The following is a 19570-nucleotide window of genomic DNA, read 5'->3' as shown; positions in this document are numbered from 1 at the left end:
AATACTGGCAGTTAACTCCTAGCATACAACAAAGAGAAAGGAGCAAAGAGGTTAAAATTTAAACTAAATTTTCCTTTAGAATTAATAAAAGAAATCGAAACAAAATATCTATATCAGTAAACACCTCCAGCGTCAGCAGACGTCTAATGAGAAGCACTTCCTGGCCCACTAAACTTTGCCTGTAGCATCAATAGTTAATAGTAAATAAAGAGACTTAACAGAAAGCGCTTTGCATTCTATCTTTATTCCCAAAAAATTAAAAGCATGAAACTAGAATTGTACAGACAAAGCATTTCAAACAGTGAAACAAAGGTGAAGAAAATGTATCGGTGGAATAAGATCCCTTTTTGTTTTGTTTTTTTTCTTTTTTAAACTTCTCATTGGGAAAAGAGGAAAACAGACAAAAGAAGTGACTGCCACTTTTTTATATTCTCTCTCAAAGGTTTTTTTTTTTTGTCTTCACATGCCATCACAACTTAAGTACAAATCACACTGATCATTGTTGTGCCTTATTCAACATTAAAGCACTTGTGGTATAACAGTTAAAAAAAGACTTGCATTTTTAAGTAATTATAATTGGATAAAGTGCACTCTCAGAAACAGAAATACAGTGGTGTCAACTAAAACATTTTACGCACTAGTTCATTTCAAGTTTGCATATCTGCAAAAGCCATCTGCATCAAAGGCAAGACATGTTCTGTGCACTTGGTATTTCTCACTGCGGATGCACTTTGCATGAACGTGATGATGTCAAAGCATGTGTGAAAACTGGGAGCTACCACATAGCATGGAGTAGCGCTGCAACTTCATTCCCTCATTTCACTGCTTTCACACAATTAGTACTCCTCTTCGAGATCGTCATCCAGGTCAGAAAACTCAATCGACGGCCTGTTGTCTCGGACCTCCTCGTCTCCTTCGCCGTGGGGAACTGCAATACAGAGACATTAACACATTTCCAGTCAATGAAAACAAAAGTGGGTGAGCTACAGTGTACAGCAATGCACAGAAAAGCCATTTGAACGTGGAAATTCCAGATGAAAGCTTGCTTGCACAAATCAGGACTGCCGTTCAACAAATACAGAAGCAGGAGAAAAAGACTGAGCCACATACTTTCAAGACTGTCCATGTGTTCATGAAGAATTCTCACCAGGTTGAATAACTGGGTGAGAAAGGGGAGAATCGTCTCTATTCAAGATTTAAACATTTTCAACAGTGTGTAAATCAATGCTGAGCATAGTTCAGTAAGAAACCCATGTATAAAGTATTTACTGTGTAGACAACACCTGGACACTGTAATGTAACTCAACAATACCACACTAATGGCTTGGTTATTTCAGAACAGACTATTTTAATCCACTCAGCTGCAGGGCTAAATTAGTGTTATGTGTGATTTTACTAAGCATCTGTGGGTGTGTGTGTGTGTGTGTGTGTGTGTGTGTGTGTGGGTGTGCACACTCACTCCAGCTGCGTCGACAGCTCCCAGTACGTCAGAGAACCTCTGCTCACAGAAATGCAGCAGCACCACCAGATAGAGACCACTGCTGATGAATTCATCATATTCTGACTGGAGAGCAAGAAAAGAACCCTTCAGCACACAGCTCACTTCTTAAACAATACATACAGATTGATTCATGAGGGGGAAACATGAACATGGTATTCACGTTCCTGTAAGACGTCACAGTTGGTGTTTCGGTATATTATACTGTAAATATTCAGTGGGGTCTGGTTACAGCCAACATCACAGCATAACACTGACACGCCTCTCAGAAGCTTCGCCATTCACTGTGTTCAGATTTTTCCTTTCATTTTCACTCATGGGGATGGCTACCAATACTTTGTGTATATTCAGGCTAAATTCTTAAGATTATTTGTTTTATCAGCACTTGAAGAAACAGGGAATTAAGCTGGCAGCTCAGAGTCCCCTGCATACATGCACACAGAGGAGGGAAACTGCGCTGAGTGGGCCAAGTTATGTACTCGCTCGTGTCAACAACATTTGTTTATTACTGTGAGTGCAATAAAAGCAAGAGCAATTTATCAAAAGTATCTGATCAATAAGTTACATTTACATAAAAGCACCATTTTCAACCACTTTGGTCGTTCTCCAACTCTGATATGTTTTGACCACAGCAGGCTCATCAGGCTAATAGCAAATTTTTACATTTATTATTTTTCTTACACAGTAATAAAGAGCCAGGAGGAACACGGCTTAAGTACTGGACAGATAAGGAGTATTGATAAGATAAGAAGTACATGTACCCATATCTAGCATGCCTATAAAAGTATTCACCTGCCCTGGAAGTTTTACCTTTTGTTTTTTTTATAAAACAGGGGCACTTTCCTGCTTGTTTTCCAAACGATCTTTGCACTTGCAGCTTCTGACTGGATCACACCTTATCCAGGTAATCAGGGACTGTTAGAAAACAAGCAGGACTGTGTCCCTTGAGGACCAGGATTGGTCAAACCTGTATTAAAACACTGAATCATGGTCAAAGTCAAAGTATTTGATGTTGGCTTTTTTGACAACTAAAAACACTCTTACAACAGATCTTTACAAAGTAATACATTAAGTAATCTGCCCCTTTAAAGTAACTCACCTACATCATCACTGGTGCAGCCAACTGGTCTAAGACATCACACAATTAGTTAGATTACGAGTGTAGTGAATGTATTTCATGGATTGTGGCATAAATACACCTGTCTGAAAAGTTCAATTACTGGTGACTCAGTATCCCTACTACAAGCTACCCCATGAAGTAAAAAGAAATAAACCAGTTAACCAACCCAGAAAAAAGGTTTTCGAGAAGCACAAGTTAAGGGATGGATACAAGGAGTACAGTTAAATCCATCTTTGAAAAAATGAAACAAATATAGCACATGCATAAATCTGCTTACAGCAGGCTGTCCTCAAAAACGGAGTGACTACTGAGTGAAGACTACCTGTGATGGGGGCCACTAAGGCATCTGTGATACAGCTGAATGAATTTCAAACTTCCACTGGTGAAATTAAAGAGACATATGTGCATCCTGCAACTGCTGCCTGGGTTCAAAGTTCAGTAAATGTGACTTGTTGTGTTATTTGAATATATTCTGAGAACTGTATATGTTCAAATTCTGTTTCCTTGACAAGAAAAGTGAAATGACTCACTTGCACATGTGTCCTATATAACTCCTGAATGTCGAAGTTGTCGATGTTCAAGCGCAGCTTCTCCTTGCAGAGTTCACAAGTTGTGATGGCCTCAAGGTTTGTACCTTAGTGGAAAAAAGTAAAAAAATATATATAAATAAATCAAATTTTACTTTGATTAAGAGACGTGGTACTGGTGAAAGCTGCAGCCCCATCAGAGGTCTAGATGTACCTGAGCCAATTTTAGAACGCAGCCACCTCTTGATGCATTCTTGGTGGACATATTGCAGACTTCCTGTACAACGGCAAGGCTGAATCAAGGGGTTGGATTCCTGCTCCTGCCCCATCTGGCAGATTCGGCACAAGTCTCCTTCTTCCTCATCAGAATCTTCCAAAAGTAGTCTACCGCAAAATATATATATGTATAAATAAAAGAAATTATATCAACTGTTTACAGTACCTTTCATTTACTGCATAAAAACTTTAAGTTTTACTACAGTTAATTATTGCATTCAACGGCATTTATTAACAATGTTAACATTGTTACTTCTTGAAAAAGGAAATAGATTTGATTGGGGTACATAAAGTTTCCACTATTTAGTGATATAGTCAGCTGAGCTGGAAGCAGCAGCTGCCAGGGATGTCAGGCACCAGAATACACCATGTAAATAAATCTTTGCGTTTTGGAGGGCCCCTCGTACTGGGATGACAGCATGCTAAGCTATGTTTAACACATCCTGTTCACCACAGTATCAACCTTTGTTGATACAGTGGTAAACAAACTGCTATTTTACGGCAAGAAAGCCCTTCACATTTACACGTTTACTTTTTGGTTATTATTTAAAGACTAAGAGGACAACATGGAACTTCTTGTGTAAGAGATCAAAACCATTACCTCTCCTTGATCTTGCGCAGCTTCTCTTGATCCCTACTGGAAATGGACTTGTCCTTCTGGACGTCACGCTGGCTCTCTACACTGCTCTGTGGACCCAAAGAAACTGAAATGTTTTCATATACCGCCACTCTGCGCCGTGCTGACAAATTGACAGATGCATCTTCGAGGTCAGGTAATGCGTCATCCTCAAGACTAGCAGGACGATTTGCTCCGTAGGCCTCTAAACCAACTGCTCCTTCTTCTTCTTCGTCGTCATCTCCATCCTCCTCCTCATCATCATCGTCGTCGTCGTCGTCATCATCATCATCATCATCATCCTGTGAGGCTTTATGTTCAAGGTCATCCCACCTTCTCAGTAGATGCCGTGGACGACTGTAGCTTTCTTCTAAGCCTGCAGCTGCTGTGTGTGTGCTCTCGTCCCTAGCATGTCTCCTGAGGCGAGAGAGAAGGGGAGGGCAGCGGCCACGGAGGGAGGAGGAAAGCCAGGAGGAGCTGCTGCTGCCGCCTCCGCCTCGACTGCTGGTGTTACTAGGTGTACTACTGCTGATGTTAGACTCTCTCCAAGACCTCTCCATTCTGGGCCGAGCCAGGTCACCATGGTAGCCGTCATTGTTTTCCTTGATAGGGGCGAGGTCTGCCCTACGATTTCTGAGACTACCCAAGGTTGCTTCAGATCCTCCAGCGTCACAGTTCGCATTAGGCATTCTGGCTCCTTCGTCACTATCCACAGACTCGCCACTAGTTGACGGACAGTCATCATCAAGGGAGCGAACACTGGAAGATCCACTGGAAGATTCCTGACTGGAGCACCGTGAAAAAAGACGAGAAAAAAGGCGTCTTGTGGAGCTACGGCTTTCAGGCTCTCTACCTTCAGGGGCTGGTCGTGGAGGGAGCGTGGGTTCTTGTCTGGCCGGGGGTGTGGTGTACCAGCGGCTGTGGGATGAGTAAGCGGAGGTGATATCTGAGGGTTCAGGGTTTCCCATTTGTTCCTGAGGTGAACGGCGTGTGGACGAGCTGTTCAAAAAACGGGATGTGGTTCTGGTGCCAAAGTCACGCACCAGAGAAGATGATCTGTGGGAGGTGGAGGATGAGAGGTGCTGATTTAACGTGCTTTCTCTAGCAGTGGAGGAGGAAGAGTGGGCAGTATCTTTAGGGCGAGCTCCCTGTGCATATGTAGAGGTCACCCTGTCTGTCTGATCTGAAATGGGGAACAGAAGAGCAGTTTGTGTAAGACTGGCTACTACAAGTTGTATCTGTGAATTTGTGTTTACACAATAAAAATTTCCTACACAACGAGGAAACAAGTCCAGGACTCCGGATTCTTCTTTCTCCCAGAGTTGAGAGACTGGGCTCATTCTTTGTCTCCTGCTCTCTCCTGGACAGCAGAGGTTTGGAGGAGGAAGATGATGGCCGTGAGAGTAAACGGTATGAGCTCCATGATGAATCAAATGTGTCATTTCGTTTTTCAAGTGTACCTGTTGAGTAGAAAAGGTTCATTTTCCAAATCAGTACAATAAAATGTAGATAAATACATTTTACTTTAGTGCACAATTTAGATTTTTTTTTAATATGTGGCAATTTTAATTACCTATGTTTCCACATGGATTGTGGTTCGTACAAGTTTAGTTCTTATTCAAATCATGTCCACTAATTTGACTAGTCAAGGTAAGTGTTTGCATATTCTGTACATATACCACAATACAGATTCACTATTTTGTCTGTATGGCAATTATTTACACCTGACTTATAGTTCCATGGCATGACCAGACTTACACAAGTGAAATATATTATACAAATATATATTTTCTTAAATATGTGATCTTATTCATACATTTCCAGATTAGTTTTTTTCTAAAGCTTTAAGCTGTGTCTGTGCTGCTTCAACTCTGTAGGATCAATAATGTATTTCCAATCACAGTAGTATTCCCAGATGACCACTAAATACCCAGTGTTTTCTCTTTTCTTTACTGTAAACATCGTAGCTGTTCAATATATTAATATTTTCAAGCATTTGACCTACATTATCCACTAGTACTAATAAGCAAGCAAAAAAATAAAAAAATAAAAAAATTGGCAGTGCAGTGTGAATTATGTCAGATATTTGCATTTCCTTCCCACATCAGAACAATAGTATACACACTGTCCCTTTGGGCAATAATTCTCATGACCTTTCAAAGTATAGTGTTATGTACCTCTACCACTGCTAAGACCATTGTTGGAATATGTGGATCCTGTAACTGAGGTGCCGGTAGTTCCTGAGTACAGTCCTCTGTTACTATATGACAGTTTGGCCCTTTTAGAATCACCATCATCACTGGTGCTCAATAGACCTGAGCGCATCCCCAGTCTCCCATCGGAATCAGTCTGGGAAAATAAAGGCAGACATGAAATAAATTATATTATATTTCAATAAAATCCTTCATCTATCATCCTCTATCCTAACCTGTCTTATATTGTAGGAAAATACAACTGAACAGGCTTCATTCTACCTGCTACAAGCAAATGACACAGTACAACTTCAGTACCAGTTTGTTCCTGCTGCTGAGAGAGGATTCAGTCCATGAGTGATCATAAGACCTGCTGGAGGATGTCAGAGAAGAGGGCAACTTCCACCTGCTGGAGAGACTGTCAGAGGTGCTGTAGTCTCTGGATGAACTCAGGAGACGGGAACTCTTCAAAAGAAACATGTTAGTTAGCAAACATGTACTACAAACATAAAAAAAAAACAACTTACGTTTTTTGCGCTTTAGAAGTGGAAGAAAAAAAAATTATACTGATGATCAAACATGCATGTGAAGCAAATTCTGCATGACAACACCTTACCACTACACAGAAAAGGCCATAAAAAAAGAAATGCAAGCTGAGTAGCTCTGCAACAAATCAAATGAAATTGTAAATTAATCTGCCACTGTTTTTATTTTAAAAAAATGCGTTACCATACTCAAAAAGCTGGCTTAGGAACTGTTTTAATGAAGAAGCACATCAGAAAAAAAAGTGTGGTAAAACTCCACATAGGATATTTACCGATCTGCAACTGCAGAAATTTTACTGATAGGAGACAATTCTGCAATTCTGTTCTTTTCAGTTTCTTATTATCAGTAAGTATTCATGTGACATGTAAGAAAACCTCTATTGTCTATGAACTCATTCTATAATAAGAGGATAGCTTTAATTAGCTCTCATCTCAGTATACCCACAGCAAATAAACAAATAGAAGATGAATAGTTTGTTTGATCTATGCACCTGACTTGACTCTGGAAAGAGCAGGAAAAGACCAGACATGGTGCAGACCTAAAGTAACACAATCTTTTGACTGGGTGCCTTGATGAGAAGCATGACCGAAATACACACGTGCAAAGGAATCTAGGTTGCTCTATAAAAAGATCTCTAAAGTGTCCAGTGTTGCACCACTGATACACATAGTTAGCTACTGTACCATGCTCCTAAGGGAAACTGTATCAAAATAGCTTTCTTGAATGCCTTCTCTATGGAATACACGACAAAGACACACAACTAAAGCCCCAAGTACAATAGGAACACAGATATGGAAAGATGGCAAAGCCCTTAGAGGGCACCTGTTGTTGTTTAACTGCTACTCCACCTTAAACTAACAATATTCCAGGTCATACTGTCCCCCTACACTACCACTGCATATCACAGCAGAAATAGATCTACGAAACTTATGTTAAATTAAAACCATACAAACAACCAACAAAAACTATAACAGTAAACTAAATGATTGGTGTAGTCCATTTGAATTCAAAGATGAGGAGGTATATTGTGTACAATTAGTTTTTAGTTAGTTTTTAAGCTACTTCTTGAAGACGGTGCTGTCAGCCTACCTGTGTGTCTGCCTTGTACGCTGATGATGCCCTTGGGAAACAGTCATTATTCAGAACTGTCTCCCGACTGTACATTGAACTGGATCCTAATGATGAGGAGGAGATTGCTGGATTGGGTGTGTAAGATGACCTTGAGCTAGGTAGACAAAAAGGAAGTCTGCGAGACCTGGAGTCCATCGCGGATTGCCTTGAACCTCGTAAGATGACGCTGAAAAATCCAAAATTTATTACAACAGAATATTAGAATGCAACATCATCTGAGACTGAGGTCTAATGTTACTACATAGTCCAGTTGTGCTATCAGGAACTTAACAACTGCATCTGTGACTCTCCACCCAATGACAAGACAGGACATGAAGCCTGCACCTTGCAGCACAGACTTTTATGCTGTCTAGGCGCAGTGTTAAAACAGCCCTGCAACCGGCTTTCTGTTGTGTAATAAGGCTTGGTAGGGTGGTGTGCAAGCATGTCTGATTTGTTGATGGAGCACACGTGACAGTGTGCCTGTAAACACTAAACCTTGCCAAAACACTTCCTGAAGTTGGTGTCAAAGTCGCAGTGGCTATCTTTAGGACCATGAACTCTGTTACATGAATATGACACCACCAAGCAGCAAACCGCAGCACTGTGCTAAGCTTCTAATGACCAAGAAACTCTCTAACAGTTATGAAAATACTAACATTATATATTCTAACTTTGAATGCTAAGTTTTGTGTCAGCTGAAAGCAAAATATAAAAGTGTATCTGAAAAGACCTGTTTAAGTTTGAGTTACATCCTGGTACTGATTTGGAGACATGGACATGTGTGGATACAGTTGCAAGAAAAAGTAACAGCACTGTTTGCAATTTCCTGGTTTTCTGTATAAAGTGGATATGAAATATGACCTGATCTTCACCAAAGTCACAAATAAGCAAAAATAATATTTCTAAGCTGGATATTGTGCAGGTCTAATCTACTGCTACAGAAAGCTCTTGCTTGAGGTTGGTTAAACCAGTTATTAAAACGCTGTTGCCATTACTTTTTCTACCACCACTGTCTGTTTAACGGGCATGTTCAACAAAGATATTAAAGGTTTTATTGGCTTATAAATATTGAGTACGTTGATATTTGTAACCTTAGTCATGATTAGATCCCATTTTATTAATGATTAATGCAGGAAAAGAACAAGTTCTGCATATGACTTGTGTTTCTGTGATCAACTAACACTAATGTTAATAGCTGAAGAAAGTTAAGATCTAATACTTTTAATATATATGCAGAAAAAGTGTTTTCACCTCCAAGACATGTTTAACAAATAGTTAAAGGTATAAAACTAAATTTCAGATGTGTGACACCTTTGTCCTACTTGTACAAGCACACAAAAGATGCGGACTCTAAAGCAATGCGATTGTCATAGTGCGCTGTGTTTCAGATCTGACAAGTCAACTTAGATAGTTGGGATGGATTCAAATGGTGACCATAAGTAACCTTAAGTAAATAGCAAGCTTCAGCTGAGGCAGTTTAATCGCCGACTTTACCAACTTGGCCTGGTGTTTTCGTCAACGTTACCTTCACTGCTTCGTCATCTACTTGAGATTTTTTAAAAAGAGTGATGATCTACGAACAGTCTCCTTGACACCAAAAGGCAGAGAGCTTACCTGACGTTAGCTAACTAACTAGGTTAACTAGCTGACCACAGTGGTTTTAGTTAACCTGAAGAAGTTAGCATCGGCGTTATTTCCGTAAACGCTTCCTGCCTTTAACTTTACGTCACGGTTGTTTTGACGTTACGCTGCACATTTCGTATGCCACAAATGTTTAGCAACGTCGGCGTTGGGCTAGCTACAAAATAACGTTAACGGAAATTAGCTAATAAAGAACAACCTCTTTGAGTCTTTCATATTAATTAGCTAGCTGTCGTTACATAGTGACCACCTTCGTGGACGGGAGAGTTAGTAGAGCTGACAACAAGGGGAACGCCAGCTGTAAGCTAACGTTAGCAGGCGTTAGCGACCTGAAATCTGGCTTCACTCAGTAACGTCAGGCCAAATGTGGACTGGCATTTGTTGGAGACAAATCCCCTTCGCTACCTTCACAACACAATGCGATGTCAGCATTTATCCTCACCTCCGAGTCCAGTCTTTCTTGCTGAGGTGCAGCAGGGACGATGGCGTCTGTGTGTTGTTTGACTCCTGTTGACACCGACGGTCAGCTGACTTCCGCTGGGCGTGGCCTAGAGCAGGAGTGCTTCCAGCTGCTTCATTCTGCTGAACGTGCTCCGGGGATAAATCCACATCATGAACCAAATCAATGCACCCCGAGGAGGGGAGGCACAGCCAGGATAAGATTACTCCAATTTTGTCACCGCACACATTTCCAGACCAAGTTAAACAACTCCCTCGTGAGGCCGAGAGAAGAAAATCAACTACATTTTGATGTTTGTAGATCTATCAAAAAACTCAAACCTGCCACTCCAATACACCCGAGGCAAGTGTGGATATGCTATTTTGTCAAAATGTCACATACACAGTCATGGATGTTGACAAAATGAGCTATTACAGGGTGAAGGGCACCCATTTTTTCTATTTTGTTTTGCACCTGTTCTCCCCACAGTGTCTGTAGACATTTTGCCACTTTGTCATAGTTCATCATTTTGGGGCCTTTTGCACCTTTCTGTGTTTTCGTAGGACACGATAGGATGTCTTTTAATGAGCTCTTTCAAAGAAATGTGAACAGTGACTTAAGATGTTCCGGCCCATAGGCCCTCTGGACTCTTATGACACTGGACCTAAGCCCATTAAGCTCATTCAGAAATCCATAACCTGAATTAAACTAAATCAAATCAATATTTGATGTGACCACCCTGTGCCTTTAAAACTGCTTTAATTCTTATTGGCACAGTTCTTGGCAGGTGGGTAACTGGACATATAGTTCTTCTGTGGATTGAATGAATTTCACCACTTAACGGTTAGTTTTAACTCATGTATAAAAAGTATACTGCTCCATTTTAATCGCACCAACCAAAATAATAGCAAAATTATAGTCTCAAGGGGAATGCAGAGCAGTAAACAATGATGACAGAAATAATGATATAAACAATGATTATATTAATTGTCCAGAATAATTAGCCAGTGATCCTAGAGCTTGATAAAGAAAAACTGTGTTAATTTTATGACTTTTGAATCTCAATTAAATCAAAACAAAGCAAAACAATCCAAATAAAATGATACTTAAATACTTGAAATGCGATTCTAACATTGCCCAGTTACAGCATCACTCAACCTCCAAGAATCTATCTTATGTACAAGAGCTCATCTGCACCACTCACTGGATTTTAACTAAACTGGGGCATGTGATGAATCTAACACACATCACTGCATTCTGACATTTCCAGACAAAAAAAAAAAAGCCCTAACAGAAATTTCTGCAAATTTTATTAAAGCTTTTATAAACAAGTAAATACCAGTCAAGATTAATAGTGATAAAATGCTTACATGTTTTTCAGCAGTCCTCAGCAAATGTCAAATGCATAACAAATATTTTCCTCTGGGAGTCAGGAGCGTAGAAAACTCATCTGATAATTGATAAATGGGTATCTCTAATCCTGGGTAAATAAAACACTAAATGTGGGTTTTATTTGGTTATATTCTCTCACAATTTAATTTAATTTCACACCCAAAACTGTCTGCAGTCACTGGCCCTACAATGAGGTCGGTGAGAAATCCTCTATTTGGAATTTGGAGTAAACACTGATAGTTTAGGCAGAGAGAACCTTAATCTCACATACTACACATGCTGTAAGATAATGATGCATAGACAGGTAGATATCAGTATCTGGGTCATCTGCAGCAGAGGTACACACCATTTAGACACAGTATTGTTAGGGGCTGACGTCATTATGAAAGCCAGGGTAAATGAATAACCACTAAGGGGCGCTGTAGTTCACACTTTTCTCCCCCACATCTTTAAAAGAGACAGTTTAGCCGCACTATTATTTGCATGCCAGAACTTGGTGTTTGTTTAGGCAGGGAGGCAATTAAAGCCAATTTCATCAGGTTTAATTAGATTACATTTGATCCCATCATCACAGTAAATCCAGGATTAGGGCACTCATATGATTTGCATACTTTAACTCACATCTAAATAATAGAACTCAGGTAGCATTGATCAAAGATGAGTATAAATATTCTTTTCATTCATTATGTTTCCCTGTTGCAGATATTATAGATGTTATTGTATTTTTCTACTGACTAAAATTAATTTAGCATCTGAAGCTGTAACACGCTGAATTTATGTTAAGTGTGAGTGGGTCCAGGAAGGTCAGATTGGAGCGGAGAGCACTGTTGCACATCAGATGCATAATAATGTGAAGGTCAACAAGATACTCATCACACTTGGTAAAGTGTAGCACTGAAAAGACCCAGTGATCCATTGTTAGTCGCATGTATACAACAGTGAACAGTGATCAAACCAAGTGTAAATCTACCCAAGGCTAACAGAACAAGAGGTGAAGGAGAAGGGATAAATATAGGAGTGTGGTGCTGCAGATTAATTGCTGACAAAAAGGACGCATGACCTAGACAAATTAGAAAGTGCAAGGTCTGGTGAGTTGGGGAGGAGGCTTCTCAACCCAGTTGCGGGTCTGCAGGGCAATGCCCCCCCCCCCCCCCCCCCCCAACCCTAAGATTTTGCACACTGCTACGTGAAGAGAGACTACCAGTTCTCCTCCCCCAGTGCTGCTGATAGGATGATAATGGAGCATTCCTCGGAGCCGTTTCTCATTCATGTTCGCTGTGACAAGAGAGAAACATGCTTTTTCCACTTGGGGCAGCGAACTCCTTCAGCTCAGATCATGAGCATGTAACCTGAGATGTGTACACAGTGCTCTCCTCTTGAATTTACTTATTTATGTACAGGGGTATGATTGATCGATTAACTGATATTTACCTGTCTCTCTGAGCAGATGTTTAGTTTGCTGCAGTTTATTTTCAGCATCCTAGTGTATAAATGCATTATTATTGGAAATGTATTAAGCATCCCCCTATTTTTATACATCCAAACACCACTAAAAAACCTAAGCATAACAATGTGAAATATATTGTAAAGTTTCATACCAGTGTCTGTAGGAATGCAGAGGTGTTGATGTTTACCCTCTACTCACAAAATTGACTTTAACTCGAGCCTTAAGACACAGAATAACTGCAAGAATGTCTGGATTTGTCCAGCCCTGTGTAATCACAAAGGAATGTCCTGAGACATTTCTGCTTTTCCTCTACAAGACCCCTCTTTTCCCACGGCTTGTCCAGGTCTTGAGAATCTGTTTCCTCTTGCTCCTTGTCTCCCTCCCTCTGTCTCTCTTCCTCCCTCTCTCTGATTGTGGAGACGCATGAATACCACAAAGGCCGGTTTATAGGAGAACTACAATACAAGCTCAGTGCCTTAAAGAGCACAAAGAGCAAGAGTCCATAGCTTCTGAGAAACCTCCAGAAAGGAGCATCCAGGCTAAGGTTCCATTAATTTTCTGCAATCAAACAGAAGATGAATTGAAACAAACAGAGTTAAGTGAACGTACTGAGAACATATTGAGCGTTGTTGTCTTCAGGGAATTATCAGTGTTGTGTTGCTTTCAGAAACCCCTTTTTAAGGTTCAGTTTGTTTAAATTTCTGTTGCTGGTTATCACAACTTATTAATATTTACATTTTTATAATGGCAAAGTCTTCGTCCACTTGATGATGTTAGGCTGTGTATCAGTATGCTTTGAAAAGCAGCACTGAAGACATAACATCCGAATGGATCGGTAGCAATTGTGAAAAATCAAGGCCGCATGTGTTAACACTTTAGGTCACATGTTCCAGGGGCACCATCTAAATGCTCGTGAGCTATTTTCAGATGTTCCTCTCTCCCTGTAGGCTTTCTCTGTTGCAGTGAACAAAAATCCTGTAAAATGTTTTATTTAAATTCATCATGTCGCAGACCAAACAAAAACTCATGCACCTAATTTGCGACGGGGAAGGATCACGTTTTTCAATTAGTGACTTTTAGCAGAGCAATGTTTTAGTCCACACATTCACTAAAAGGCTTTTCCGAGGATTCAAAGAACATTTGTTGGTCTTAATGTTCCCCAGACACAAAGTGACATCTGCCTCCCTCCCTGCATGCCTGCTGCTCTTTGTTCAGAAGAGCACTGAGGGGAGAGCACATTGAAGGCAAAGATGATGTCACCATTATGATCATTACTGTGCTGTGTGGTGCCCTATTTTTGACCAGGCGTCACTGAGGGCAGGCCAGAATTTCTGCCTGCACATCGCCAGGAGGAACACTGGCCTGCCAGTATTAATTAACACAGGGCCTGTTTTCGTTAGTCCTAAAACTGTCGTAAGACCACCCCCACAGGCCCACCTGACTCTATTGTTTAGTTTCTTTTAATTCATTAAGGATAAAGTATTTATTAACTTCTCTGTATCTTTATAGACTTAATTTAATTGACACATTTCTATTTCATACATGCATATATTTGCTGCTGTTTTTTTGCACAGGCCACAGAGTAAACAAGATGTTTATTTACCGCTACTAAACCTTGATGCTTTATTTATTGCTGTTCAGTAACTAATCACCAGTCCTGCCCAGCTGTATTAACATTCTAGTTCAACGCAAACACGTATGTTGAATAATTTATTTTGCCAATCAAATAAATTAATAGAGACTGTTCATTATTCAATTAACAATGTCACATTAATAGAAATACACACATTTGTAATTTTTGAATTGTATAATTTGCCTCAGGGAGTTAGCGTGTGTTAATTTAAATTTTACTTGTAGTAAGTCTGAAGAATAAATTGGCACAGCAACACTTTAAATTAGTCATTATGATTATTGCGTACACAACCTGCATTTGAGTTACACAAGACGTTGTGATGTTCTTTTTGACACCATCATACTTTGTTCATAATGAAACTTTCAAACATGCAGGTGTGACTGGTTCACTGACAGATGTTAGCACCCTATGACTTCACGATTCCAGATTTTTGTCACTTTATACACCCAGGGAACATAATGTATGTTTTTTTTCTCACGGATTTTATACAGCAAGTGTGGTTGCTGAATTTCGCAGAGCACAGCCTTTTAGAAAGAATACACTCCCACCAGGATCTAGGAGGTTCCCGCCTGATGGGTCACTACAGATGCATTCCCTGATTTTGTGATTGTGACTAATAACGTCTATACATTTTCTAAATTATTCCTGGTTATCTTACTGTTCATGTTTGGAGTTGCAAAATATCAACAGCTGAAGGGGTTTGGGTTTATTCTAGGTCTATCTTTAAACACACACCTTTTTGGGATCTTGAAGTGAAGCAACCTAAAACACTCTCCAGGAGACTTTGAGGCAGAAAAATCAAGAGTGTGAGAAATGAGAAGATTGCGTTATAGAGAAATTACCAAAAATCTAGCATCTTTGAGCTAAGGGATTTAAATAGTAAGCCCGTAAGGCATTTCTGATTAGATCTTATTGTGATAATTAATTTTTAACAAAATAAGAGATTCATATTTTTCATTTCACTTCCAGGCATTTGGTAATTATGTTTTGCTTTCGATTGTAGACATTTGGATTTTGAAAATTGCTCAACAATAAATTTGTTCAGAAAGCTTTTACTAACATCTTGGTTTGATGAATCTCCAATTTTTCATATCAAACAATAAATTATGATACAGAACACACCTTCTTCTCACCACTACTATGTGCAGAAAAACTGGAGAATTCACGTTTAGTCTGATGCCCACAAACACTGACGACAACTACTGGGGTGGAGGGTGAGGGTGGGGGTGGGGGGGTCTATTTTCATACATTTTATAATAGCTCTTAACATGCAGTTCAAACACACACCTCTAAAATGAAAATGAACACTTGTTCAGTAGATGGATTTTTCATGGCCTAGACGTACTCTGTCTGAAAATAGCTCACATGATATGCATTGACATTTTTCTGCATTTAAATGATGCTTTAAGGTCTATAATTAGACCATAGGTAGCATTTTGATGCAATATGTTACTTTTCTTTGGAGTTTTTTTGCTACACTGTCTTTTCTAGCTTTGCTTCTATGTCTGGAAATCAACGCACTATAGAGGACAAACCAAAGCCAAATTCACCTTGCACACAAATATGTGTTCAAATACGCGTTCAAACAGATGCTGCGATTAGTTTTATGGCATCTGTATCAACACATGGGTACTTTCTCTTAGGTAATATATGTTTCATATGTGGTTATGTGTGGGTGTTGAAAGCTGGCAGCTCTTCGGTTATACATGAAACAAATCAGTAATGATTTCAGTTCTGCTGAGTATCATGCTGTAGTTACGATATGGTTCTATGTGAGCTTTGTTACTCTTCTTCTATCAAACTCAACTCTCAGATGCACAGTTTAATCTAATTGTTTTTTTTTTATGTTGTAAAATTATTAATCCATACGCACAATCACTTACTGTACTTTTATTTCCTCTTCCAAACATGTTTTTGGCATATGATGTCCTCATTAAAAAGTTTCTGTTTTCCTGAACATTGATGTCTTCACTGGATAGGGAACTGATATATTTCACAATAATAATTTTAAAAATTCCAGTTTCAGCATGACTCACATGACAACAGTGAACTTACTGGTTTACAACAACTCCATGGTCACATAATCATCCTTTCATCCAAAGTTTTGTGAGCTCTGTGTCAAATCAAACTTGTCAAGTCACTACTTGAATACAAAAAGAAAATGTTCTGTCTGCAGAAACTGAACACTGCTAAATCATCAGTGGCTGATTTCGAAGATGATGTGTCTGTCAACATGAGCTGAGAGCCTAGTGGATTAGCATTTGAGTGGAATCTCGTGAAAGGTAGCTTTGCATTACAAATCACTAGTGGGTACAAGTGTTTTCCATTGAATTACAATAGATTTCTTATTTTCCAGGTAATCACCATGCTTTACTAAGGTAATGTTACTATTTCTATGTATAATAGATATAAATAAACTTTGTTGACACAACAAATGGTGTTGCAACTGCACTACAGCGATAACTAACATCATGCTTTCTATGTGGGACAGAGAAGAGAGCTGAAACTCACAAAACCTCAGTTATGATAATGCAAAAAGTACAACGGTCACTTATCTATCAAAGTATTCCCCTGTGTCAAATATTTATGTGAGCTGCAGTGGACAGAAATCTAAGCTAGTTATGAGTAAACCATGATAAAGTAATGCACTGAAGCTTGAAATTCCTTCAAGTGTGAAAGTCATTTCCCTTGAAAAATCCCCTCAGCATCATCTGCCACAAAATGCAGAATAAGAGAAACCGTAGTCACAGAATGTAAGTAATTCTGTGTGTGCAACAGTTTCTCTTTCTTTCTTTTTTGTCAGCACCAGCCCTACAAGTGGGGGAAATTTCATTCCACTTTAAGTTGATTAAATTATAAAAATAAGTGCACAGTTAACTGTAGTCGACTGTGTTTAACAGCAGGGTTCCTCCAGGGTGATATTCATATGGACTTGAAGGAAAATACTAGGTTGATTACCTTAGCTAAATCCCTGCACTTAAGTGCAGATTTAGCAAATGGAAAATCTGCTGACATTCTATGTGGTGCGTGAACGCACTGATGTGGGTAAAGATGTGTTTTTATTTGATTCAAGGTCATTGGGCTTTGCTCAGGTTGGAGTGACACTTGTTTGTGATCTCATTCTTTATGGAGAGATGCATCACTGTAGGGCTGGGACTTGTTTCTCCACTTTCCTGGCACAAATGACTCCTTATTCCCAGAAAAGGAACATACTAATTCTCTCTCTCTCTCTCTCTCTCTCCATCGGTCACACACTGACAACATGTGCACACAGACTGCATCTCCTCATTGAATGACAGTGTGAATGTACCTCATCAACGAATGATTCACTCTACTACTCTGCTATTATGATGATTTCTCCCTTCTGTGTATTACATCATGCCACAGAGGGTTCTGCTCAGTTACGTTCACCACAATAAACACCCTCCAAGTGCACTCATTTAGACAGTGCAGGGGTTTACTCCTCAACCTTTTATGGAAAACATCATTTGGCCGTTCTCCCGAATAACTTTTTTATCTAGTTAATTTGGGGTGTTTTATAAGCTGGCAGGGAATCATGAGGGTGACTTTGGGATGGCTAAATACAGTTGTGTCACAAAAGGACTTACTAACCTGCTTCTTCTGATGTCTCTGGGGGTTAAATGTCAAGGAGTAATGCATATTTCACTGTCAAATAGAATCCCATATGACATTAGGTATAGCTCAGCTTTCAGCATATCTGACTGGGCCTACCCACTTGAAGCCATTACATTTATTGCAAACCTTCAGTTAGAGATAGTAGAAAACCAATCAATAACAGCGTTCATCTGGCATAATTACTGAATTTTATGTCAGTCAGAGAGTATGAGTGTTACTTGAGGCACACCAATATTCTACATATAGCAGCCTCAAATTGGTCCCTCGTGCTTTAATCACACAGGCAGGTCAAATCATTGACTTTGCAAATCATTACATCTCACAAGGCATTGTGTTCAAGACTACTGATGTCTTGAAAGGATGCTAAAACGAGAAGATACTACATGGAAAGGAGGAACAATTCCAGTCTGGTTGCAGGGTGCTTACATGAATCCAAAACAAAAGATTAAATTAAACTAAACTATTATTTAACAGTGTAAGATGTCTGCAGCAGGGAGGAACAATAGCGCTTGACTCATTCTATACGACAGAACATTGTCTTAATTTAATTTATTAGGTGTTTATTTTATACTTATTATGTAGGACACAAAAATAAGTGAGGCCTAATTCAATTGCATAAAAAGACATCCTTAGGCCGCTTTTCTTGTGTGTGAACACTATTTTAAGCTCCATTTATGGTGTTCAAATTAAACATCTCAGAGTTGCTGGAAGCTTCTTGTGTGTTAATGGAATCCCACATAGTGGATTGTGTGGGGAGGAGAGCAGATGAATCTGTATTCCCTGAATGTGTCTCGGCAAAAATCAATAAATGCAAGCACAGCTCCTCCGCTTCTGACGGCTGTCCCTGTCTTTGCATGGTGGACTAATAGAAAAATAATAATTAAATCCAAATCACCGGATTAATTTGTTTTCCATCAGTCTCAGGAGAGATCTTTTTTTTTTCCTGTTTCTTTAGTGCCTCATTATACTTTCTAATCAAGACAAAAAAGTCCTTCTTTTAGACAGACATGCTCTCTCCCTTCCCCCTTCTCTTCCCTGTGGTGTGCTTTCTCGCATTGCAGTCATTGTGCTGGCACTTATTATGTTACAAATGACCGAGGTAAGGCAGGCATTCTCAGTGTGCATGCAAAGAGGGCCCACCCTTCTATGATGCTAGTGCCTTCTCCTAATGACGATGCTCAGAGGGCCCCCCCTACACCACCCCATGCAGCCCTCTCCCCCAATCCCGCCCCCATGTGCTGTCTTTAATGAAGATTCTCCAGTGCAATTAAAAATCCTTGCTTCTTGCTGCTACTGTATGACAAACAGACCCACTGTCATTCCTCATGGCCTGTCATTCCTGCTACGAGAGGCGGAGAAGATGGAGAAATACACCAGGGTGCCAGTGGCTAGAGAGACAGATAGAGAGGATTTTGTGCGTGTGTGTGTGTAAGTGTGTGTGTATGTGTGTATGTGCGTTTGTGTATGTGTGTGTGTGTGTGTGTGAAGAAGAGC

At 39.7% G+C, this 19570-nt stretch overlaps 1 protein-coding gene across 1 annotated transcript; it reads right to left on the bottom strand.

The window, feature by feature from the left end:
- Positions 1-225: 225 nt before the first annotated feature.
- march7 (membrane-associated ring finger (C3HC4) 7) lies at positions 226-10102 on the bottom strand. Its single transcript, XM_026378334.1, has 11 exons — positions 9972-10102; positions 7865-8072; positions 6548-6694; positions 6215-6386; positions 5312-5497; positions 4023-5220; positions 3360-3529; positions 3149-3252; positions 1460-1564; positions 1111-1159; positions 226-928 (listed from the first exon to the last, which is right to left on the bottom strand). Exons 2-11 carry the CDS (start codon positions 8039-8041, stop codon positions 837-839), a joined length of 2400 nt encoding a protein of 799 aa, XP_026234119.1. The 5' UTR covers positions 8042-8072; positions 9972-10102; the 3' UTR covers positions 226-836.
- Between the last annotated feature and the right edge of the window lie 9468 nt (positions 10103-19570).

The sequence above is a fragment of the Anabas testudineus genome, chromosome 3 (genome assembly GCF_900324465.2).
Source record: "Anabas testudineus chromosome 3, fAnaTes1.2, whole genome shotgun sequence".
Taxonomy (NCBI): Eukaryota; Metazoa; Chordata; class Actinopteri; order Anabantiformes; family Anabantidae; genus Anabas; species Anabas testudineus.
Note: the sequence above shows the minus strand (reverse complement) of the source record. Positions and strands in the feature narration are given on the sequence as shown.

What these genes read in the sequence shown, in the direction of transcription:
- march7 (XM_026378334.1), bottom strand. Translation starts at nt 8,041, where the DNA reads ATGGACTCCAGGTCTCGCAGACTTCCTTTTTGTCTACCTAGCTCAAGG. An exon ending in GCGTTCTAAAATTGGCTCAG is followed by an intron (nt 3,253 to 3,359) that starts GTACATCTAGAC and finishes TTTTCCACTAAG; the next exon opens with GTACAAACCTTGAGGCCATC. An exon ending in GAGCTGTCGACGCAGCTGGA is followed by an intron (nt 1,160 to 1,459) that starts GTGAGTGTGCAC and finishes TTTCTCACCCAG; the next exon opens with TTATTCAACCTGGTGAGAAT.